This window comes from Borostomias antarcticus, assembly GCF_949987555.1.
Source record: "Borostomias antarcticus genome assembly, chromosome: 1".
Lineage (NCBI taxonomy): Eukaryota > Metazoa > Chordata > Actinopteri > Stomiiformes > Stomiidae > Borostomias > Borostomias antarcticus.
The window spans coordinates 60,664,393-60,673,924 of NC_140234.1; the positions used below are offsets into that span (position 1 = coordinate 60,664,393).

The 9,532-nt window shown below is 44.3% G+C and overlaps 1 protein-coding gene across 1 annotated transcript in view; it reads right to left on the minus strand.

Annotated features, from left to right (window-relative positions):
* Window positions 1-1,524: 1,524 nt before the first annotated feature.
* Window positions 1,525-9,532, minus strand: part of fstl4 (follistatin-like 4) — a gene marked incomplete at both ends in the record, with an annotated part of 105,408 nt that continues 97,400 nt past the window's right edge. The window contains 2 exons of the mRNA XM_084437323.1: window positions 1,525-2,227; window positions 2,482-2,591. Coding sequence (XP_084293449.1) covers window positions 1,525-2,227; window positions 2,482-2,591 — 813 coding nt within the window. The remainder of the gene's footprint in view (window positions 2,228-2,481; window positions 2,592-9,532) is intronic.

Here is a 9,532-nt window from a genome sequence, read left to right on the forward strand (position 1 = left end):
AGAGTAAAATAAACCCTCTTCACTTCATAACATAGATTCATATCAGCTACAGATTGTTGTGTCAAGAGTAAGATTTATTCCTGAATATTCCTCTTTTTTGTTCCAGTTGATTTATAGTGACGCATGGTTGTTTTTGTTAGATTTTTATTAGCTTTCTTTTTTTCTTTTTTTTTTTACAAAACAATTTCCTCATAAACCAGAACACACAAAATGCATAACTCAAACTGTACAGTTCCTTGTCTGGATGTGTTCTAAGCAAGAACAATGTTATCTACAACAGTGCTTCTAATGTCTATCACACCAAGAAGGTCAGCCGGCGGCCATTTTATGAGGGTAAGAGGGAGATACAGCGCATCGTGACACAAAAGGGAGGTAAGTGACATCATGTGTGAAGTAACATTTTCACAAGTACATATCGTTCTGTGTGTGATCCTGTGTGATATAAAGGCCCAGTTCAGACTAACTGAGACCACACAGCATAGTAATACACAGGGTTAGAATGAGGTTGGCTGGACAAACAGTGCCTTTTTTCAAAGGGGTATCCTTAGAGAATAATAATAATAATAATAATAATAATAATAATAATATAATAATTATTATTATTATTATAATAATTGAGCCTTAAAATTCTCTGTCCCCCATTGTGAAGTAAGGGATTTTGCTTAAGGTTTAGGAAAGTTTTGTCACAGGGGCAAAAACACAGGCCAAGACCTGGTACAGCAAACCTAGGCAGGATCTGCCTCCCAACACCCTAGAGGCTGACCTCAGAGCAGCGGGAAATAACAGAAGTCTACAGTGATGGAAGGGACATCATGGACCATATAACATCATATAACGTGTACAATTACATTATCCTCTGTTGGTTCTCTAAACTAGTCAAACATCATCAGTCCACTGCTAATTACCATTAAAGTGGGCTCTTTGGAGAAGTAACTGATAGACAGGGAATAATGTTAGCGTGTGTTCAGGCCAACCTGTGTTGGTCCGGATGAGATCTTTTAGACAGAGCGTACAACAGCATGGACAAAGGCAAGTCATAGAGATTGTGGGTTTGATGAGAGGACAGAAAACACAGACTAGAGGCAGACAGACGACTTGTAGAGACTGATGTGCTACACTGGTGAACGACAAACATCTTGAAAGGGAAAAAAAAGCTTTTATTAAAAAAAAAAAAAAAAGTGAGCATTGTGCATAGTTCATTTTTCAAAATGTTACCGTTTATCTCTCTGCTATTTCTCATCTGCAGTGATACGAGGAAGGAAATGCAAAGACACAACTTCTCAGCAGTCAAGTGCACACAGGTCACTGTTTCACGCCACCTCCCAGTAGGACTACCACACGTTTTTTATTAATATTTTTTCCCCAATTACTCTATTTTTTTTGTTACAGTAACACAGCCCCGTTCCTTCCTGCTGAGTCCTGGGGTTGAGTTCACCTTCACTGTCCACACACAATACATCTCAAGTGTTTTGGCCCGATCTCCTCCTCTTCTCTCTCTGCTCTCCTCCCTGGTTCCTCTCTCTCTCATACCTCGCCCACCCACACCACTGTGTTCCCCCCCTTGACCTTTGACACCTCGCAGTGCGGCGTGTTCTGCTTGCTGTTGAGGACGAAGAGGGATTCTGCAGAGGGAGTGACCAGGTAATGGCCGAACAGTCCGCTGGACACCACGACCCTGTTGGGCCCCCCCCACGGCCAGGCCTGGGGGGCCAGGGGCTCTTTAAGACTGGTCAGGACCTCGGTGTGGCCCGAGGAGAGCTCGGCGAAGAGTAGGTCCGTACCTGAGCTGAAGGAGGCCACCATTGTGTACTGGTTAGCCTCCACGATGGAGGGCTGGAAGACCAGGTCGGACACTGGGAGGGGGCTGTCCAGCGCCAGGGTCAAACCCAGCTCCCCCTGGAACGACACTGTCTGGACTCTGACCTCTGAACTCTGCCGGTCCGGGGTCACGATGTAGCGGCCGTCCGGGGACACGAAGGCCTGGCCCGAGATGTTTAGGTTGGGGCCAATCACCGTGTCCGTGACTCCGTCGATGAGCAGCTGGGGCGGGGCTAAAGAGCGGCTTCTGCTCTGGCATTGGACGAAGTAGAAGCCGCTCAGGTGTGTGTAGGCCATGCTGACGGGGATGCAGCTGTAGTTCTTCAGGCTGATGGTCTTGATGCGGTGGAAGGTCTCCAGGTCAATCTTATGCACGGCGGGTTCAGACATGAGGAAGACGAAGCCGAACCTGGCACGACGAAGGTGAAGACAGAGGTTAATAGTGTTCCCTTGTGATGATGAAGACTTTACAGACTCTCATTAGAATTCCCATTTGCTCACTTCTCATCCACTTCAGAAGGATGGCTGTGACAAGCAAGAGTGTGTGTGTGTGTGTGTGTGTGTGTGTGTGTGTGTGTGTGTGTGTGTGTGTGTGTGTGTGTGTGTGTGTGTGTGCAGATGTGTGTGTAGGTGATCTTGAGGCCAGCGGCTGGCCTTTCCTACCTCACGTGTGTGATGATGAGGTTGGTGGGGGGGATGAAGAAGCCGTCGACCCTCTGGAAGGGTGTGTGGACGGTGTGGTGAGCCTCTCCCACGCTGGCCTGGGTGATGACCTGTCAGAATAGAGAGGGACATGAGGGTGAACCACGCTGGCCTGGGTGATGACCTGTCAGGACAGAGAGGGACATGAGGGTGAACCACGCTGGCCTGGCTGATGACCTGTCAGAACAGAGAGGGACATGAGGGTGAACCACGCTGGCCTGGGTGATGACCTGTCAGGACAGAGAGGGACATGAGGGTGAACCACGCTGGCCTGGGTGATGACCTGTCAGAACAGAGAGGGACATGAGGGTGAACCACGCTGGCCTGGGTGATGACCTGTCAGGACAGAGAGGGACATGAGGGTGAACCACGCTGGCCTGGGTGATGACCTGTCAGAAGAGAGAGGGACATGAGGGTGAACCACGCTGGCCTGGGTGATGACCTGTCAGAACAGACAGAGAGGATCAGGGGCTCAAATCCTCATCTAAGATCACTTAACGGTCTTAAATGGAGCTGAAGAGTCTCATTCAGCATCGGAAAATGAGAATAGAAAAATATCCCACATATATGAACTAAGACAGAACATATAGGCCTATATGAACTCTAAGAGAACATATATATTAACTTAGAGAACATATATATGAAGTAAGATAGAACATATATATGAACTAAGATAGAACATATATATTAACTAAGAGAACATATATATGAAGTAAGATAGAACATATATATGAACTAAGACAGAACATATATATGAACTAAGATAGAACATATATGAACTAAGATAGAACATATACTGTATATGAACTAAGATAGAACATATATAAGATAACATATATATGAACAAAGATAGAACATATGGACAAAATTAGAACATATATATGAACAAAGATAGAACATACTTGTATGGACTAAGATGGAACATACAGGTGCATCTCAGGAAATTAGAATATTGTGGAAAGGTCATTATTTTCCGTAATTTAATTCAAAAAGTGAAACTTTCATACATTATAGATTCATTATACATGTAGTGAAATATTTCAAGGCTGATTGCCTCCATGCCACGCTCCTCGTTGATGCAATAATGCAATTAATTTGTGCAAAAGCAGCCCCCACCAAGTATTTAGTGTATAAATGAACATACTGTACAAGATTAAAACAAAAAAGGCTTGAAATATTTCACTTTGTGTGATGGATCTAGAATACATGAAAGTGTCACTGAATTAAATTAGGGAAAATAATGGACTTTTTCACAGCATTGTTTTTTGGGATGCACCTGTATATATGAACTAAGATAGAACTAAGAGAGAACTAAGAGAGAACATTTATGAACCAAGATAGAACAAACGAAGATAGAACATGTATATTAACTAAGAAATACCTTATTAACTAAGATAGAACATATATACTGTATGAAGGAAAATAGAACATATATATGAACTAAGAGAGAACATATATATGAACGAAGATAGAACTAAGATATGGACTAGAGAGAACATATATATGAACTAAGATAGAACTAAGAGAGAACATATATGAACTAAGATAGAACTAAGATATGGACTAAGATAGAACATATATATGGACTAAGAGAGAACTAAGATATGGACTAAGAGAGAACATATATGAACTAAGATAGAACATATATATGAACTAAGATAGAACTAAGATATGGACTAAGAGAGAACATATATGAACTAAGATAGAACTATATATTAACTAAGATAGAACTAAGATATGGACTAAGAGAGAACATATATGAACCAAGATAGAACATATATATGAACGAAGATAGAACATATATATGAACTAAGAGAACACATATATGAACTAAGATAGAACATATATATGAACGAAGATAGAACATATATATGAACTAAGAGAACACATATATGAACTAAGATAGAACATATATATGAACTAAGATAGAACATATATGAACTAAGATAGAACATATATATGAACTAAGATAGAACATATATATGAACTAAGATAGAACATATATATTAACTAAGATCTAAGAACTAAGATATGGACTAAGAGAGAACATATATGAACTAAGATAGAACATATATATGAACTAAGATAGAACTAAGATATGGACTAAGAGATAACATATATGAACTAAGATAGAACTATATATTAACTAAGATAGAACTAAGATATGGACTAAGAGAGAACATATATGAACTAAGATAGAACATATATATGAACTAAGATAGAACATATATATGAACTAAGACAGAACATATATATGAACTAAGATAGAACATATATACTGTATGAAGGAAGATAGAACATAATATGAACTAAGAGAACATATATATGAACTAATATAGAACATATGTATGGAATAAGACAAAACAAAAATATGAACTAAGATAGAACAAATAAGGGAAGGAAGATAGAACATATATTGTATATGAACTAAGATAGACATGTAATTCATGACTCTGATGAAGATCAGATCTGATTGATCTCTGTAAAGAGCGTTGTGTTGCCTCTGTGTTTGAAATGCGCTCTACAAATGAAGTTTGATTTGATTTGATATAATAGCCCGCCAATAATGTAATAAGTTATTACATTAGGCTCGAAAGATGATTACGTTATTGGTTTAGAAAATGTATTGACCAGTTATTACATTATCAACTATTATTACAATAAGAATTGAAAAAAAGTATTACATTATTGGCACGTATTACTTTAACGGTAATTATTACATTATTTGCATGGCACTACATGCCTCCCATTTTGTTTTCCAGGATTTCTCTTCTGTCAAGGAAAAAAACAAAATGGAGGCTGTAAAGGATTTGATGGTGAAACACACAGCAGGTCTCCATATATCCTGCTTCAGATACATAGCTGTAGTATCAGGACCAGCCTGAGGACATGTGGCCCCAGCCAGGGACCTGAGGACATGTGGTCCCAGCCAGGGACCTGAGGACATGTGGTCCCAGCCAGGGACCTGAGGACATGTGGTCCCAGCCAGGGACCTGAGGAAATGTGGTCCCAGCCAGGGACCTGAGGACATGTGTCCCCAGCCAGGGACCTGAGGACATGTGGTCCCAGCCAGGGACCTGAGGACATGTGGTCCCAGCCAGGGACCTGAGGACATGTGGTCCCAGCCAGGGACCTGAGGACATGTGGTCCCAGCCAGGGACCTGAGGACATGTGGTCCCAGCCAGGGACCTGAGGACATGTGGTCCCAGCCAGGGACCTGAGGACATGTGGTCCCAGCCAGGGACCTGAGGACATGTGTCCCCAGCCAGAGACCTGAGGACATGTGGTCCCAGCCAGGGACCTGAGGACATGTGGTCCCAGCCAGGGACCTGAGGACATGTGGTCCCAGCCAGGGACCTGAGGACATGTGGTCCCAGCCAGGGACCTGAGGACATGTGTCCCCAGCCAGGGACCTGAGGACATGTGTCCCCAGCCAGGGACCTGAGGACATGTGGTCCCAGCCAGGGACCTGAGGACATGTGGTCCCAGCCAGGGACCTGAGGACATGTGGTCCCAGCCAGGGACCTGAGGACATGTGGTCCCAGCCAGGGCCACACACACACACACACACACACACACACACACACACACACACACACACACACACACGCACACACAGACACGTGACACATACATCCTCGTCTGCATCGCTGGGTGACTGCAGGGTCAAGGCTAGTGAGTCTGTTTGTGTAAGCACAGCGTGATCCATCCATCCACGCATGCACCCGACGGCCGTGGCGCAGTAACCAATCACACGAGCGCGTGCTTTCAGAGCCCCGCCCCCACGTGGAGTCCTCAGACGCCAGGAGGCTGAGATCCACACATTCCCACTTCCAGCTTTTGCTGAATTCTATGAGCGACGACACAGAGAGACACACTGTTTGTTTGAGGCGGAGCAGTAAACAGGGGACAGCGTTTGTTTAAAGATACACAGAAGAAGAAATGTGTGTGTGAAGTCTGCATGAAGCTTCCCCCACAAAGGCCTTAAAGGAGAATGCTTGTTTTTGACAACCTGGACCTTATTTACGGCATATTATAAGACGTTTGACTCACAGAGATCACTTTGGTGTAATTTGGAGGCCTGTAGAAGAAATTTAAAATCCAGCGTGAGCCAGTATATCCATGTAATGGCGGCGGACGGGGCACTGAGAATGCAGCTTCTAAAAAATCTATTTTCTGCCGCGAAACGGTTGTTTTGATCAATCTGTCTCTATGAATCGCTAGTTGTGCTTCCATAGAGCGAGGGCTTGTTGTGGTTTTTCACATGCCTCTGTAATACGATCTTTAGAAACGTCTTTAGAAACAAAATAACTTCCCCACTTTCTTCAGCACTCATGCGCACAGCGTGCTGGAGCAATGATTGCGCGCTGACCAGAACGTGTTTAGTCTTCCTGAGACAACTACAGATGGGACGCACAAGAACATGTTCAGTCTTCCTGAGACATCTACAGATGGGACGCACAAGAACGTGTTCAGTCTTCCTGAGACATCTACAGATGGGACGCACAAGAACGTGTTCAGTCTCCCTGAGACAACTACAGATGGGACGCACAAGAACGTGTTCAGTCTCCCTGAGACAACTACAGATGGGACGTACAAGAACGTGTTCAGTCTTCCTGAGACTACAGATGGGACACACAAGAACGTGTTCAGTCTTCCTGAGACATCTACAGATGGGACGCACAAGAACGTGTTCAGTCTTCCTGAGACATCTACAGATGGGACGCACAAGAACGTGTTCAGTCTTCCTGAGACAACTACAGATGGGACGCACAAGAACGTGTTCAGTCTCCCTGAGACTACAGATGGGACGCACAAGAACGTGTTCAGTCTTCCTGAGACATCTACAGATGGGACGCACAAGAACGTGTTCAGTCTTCCTGAGACTACAGATGGGACGCACAAGAACGTGTTCAGTCTTCCTGAGACTACAGATGGGACGCACAAGAACGTGTTCAGTCTCCCTGAGACAACTACAGATGGGACGCACAAGAACGTGTTCAGTCTTCCTGAGACAACTACAGATGGGACGCACAAGAACGTGTTCAGTCTCCCTGAGACTACAGATGGGACGCACAAGAACGTGTTCAGTGTTCCTGAGACTACAGATGGGACGCACAAGAACGTTTTCAGTCTCCCTGAGACAACTACAGATGGGACGCACAAGAACGTGTTCAGTCTTCCTGAGACATCTACAGAGGGGACGCACAAGAACGTGTTCAGTCTTCCTGAGACAACTACAGATGGGACACACAAGAACGTGTTCAGTCTTCCTGAGACATCTACAGAGGGGACGCACAAGAACGTGTTCAGTCTTCCTGAGACAACTACAGATGGGACACACAAGAACGTGTTCAGTCTTCCTGAGACATCTACAGATGGGACGCACAAGAACGTGTTCAGTCTCCCTGAGACATCTACAGATGGGACGCACAACGTGTTCAGTCTTCCTGAGACTACAGATGGGACGCACAAGAACATGTTCAGTCTTCCTGAGACTACAGATGGGACGCACAAGAACGTGTTCAGTCTCCCTGAGACATCTACAGATGGGACGCACAAGAACGTGTTCAGTCTCCCTGAGACATCTACAGATGGGACGCACAAGAACGTGTTCAGTCTTCCTGAGACTACAGATGGGACGCACAAGAACGTGTTCAGTCTTCCTGAGACTACAGATGGGACGCACAAGAACGTGTTCAGTCTTCCTCTGCTGCAGACCTCCCCAGTACCTCCCTCCATATTCCATTTCAACAAAACAGATATCCCTGTTCCCTCCAAGGGCTCCAAGAGAAACCTTGTTATAAAAGTCATTATAATAGCTGTCCCATACAATAGTGAGAGTTGATGGGCGGCTATGTAATATCACTCATGTATAATTAGGCAGTAATGCTCTTTCGGGCTGGGAGGTTCACTTCTGCTCACACCACCAGGGCACTGCTGTCATCCCTCCTCATCCCTCATCCCTCCCTCATCCCTCTGGCTCTAAATACACAGCTCACTGAGGATTAGGCCAGTGCCAGACTGCCAGCCACTATCCCGGTACCCCAGAGGTACCCCAGAGCCGGGGGTGGGTTGGGGGTAGATAGAGTAGCTTCACATAGCTGGGTTCAGTAGACTAACTCCCTTGTGTGAGGAATGGTGGATGTTTAAGCGCCTTAGTATCCCAATGGTATTAAGACATGGAATAGATCTTAGGTCCCAGTCTAATTCTTGAATAATAACTCACTTTGCTTTATGCATCTTATTAGCACATTTATGGAATAAAAACATGGATGCTAAGAGATGTATACAAGTGAATAATAATGTATTTTTCAGTCAGATTTCATTTTACCACATAGTCATCTGTTTTCAAAACTCTGCACCATTTTCCTATTGTAATGTGTTGAACAAGATGTTCCTATGATGTCTATAAACTGTAAAAATGTGTTTGTTTGTGTGCTGTGATTGAGGAGTTGTGTGCTGTGATTGAGGAGTTGTGTGTGTGATTGAGGAGTTGTGTGCTGTGATTGAGGAGTTGTGTGCTGTGATTGAGGAGTTGTGTGCTGTGATTGAGGAGTTGTGTGCTGTGATTGAGGAGTTGTGTGTGTGATTGAGGAGTTGTGTGCTGTGATTGAGGAGTTGTGTGTGGGATTGAGGAGTTGTGTGTGTGATTGAGGAGTTGTGTGCTGTGATTGAGGAGTTGTGTGCTGTGATTGAGGAGTTGTGTGCTGTGATTGAGGAGTTGTGTGCTGTGATTGAGGAGTTGTGTGTGTGATTGAGGAGTTGTATGCTGTGATTGAGGAGTTGTGTGTGTGATTGAGGAGTTGTGTGTGTGATTGAGGAGTTGTGTGTGTGATTGAGGAGTTGTGTGTGTGTCTGAGAGTGAGCCAATAGAAGCACACATCGATATTTCCTTCAAAAGGCAAACAGTTCTGTTACACCAATCGAAGCCAATGTAGACGCCATCTGACAGTTTGAATAACTCCCCTCCCCTCTCTCCCCTCTCTCTCTTCTCCTCCCCTCTCTCCCT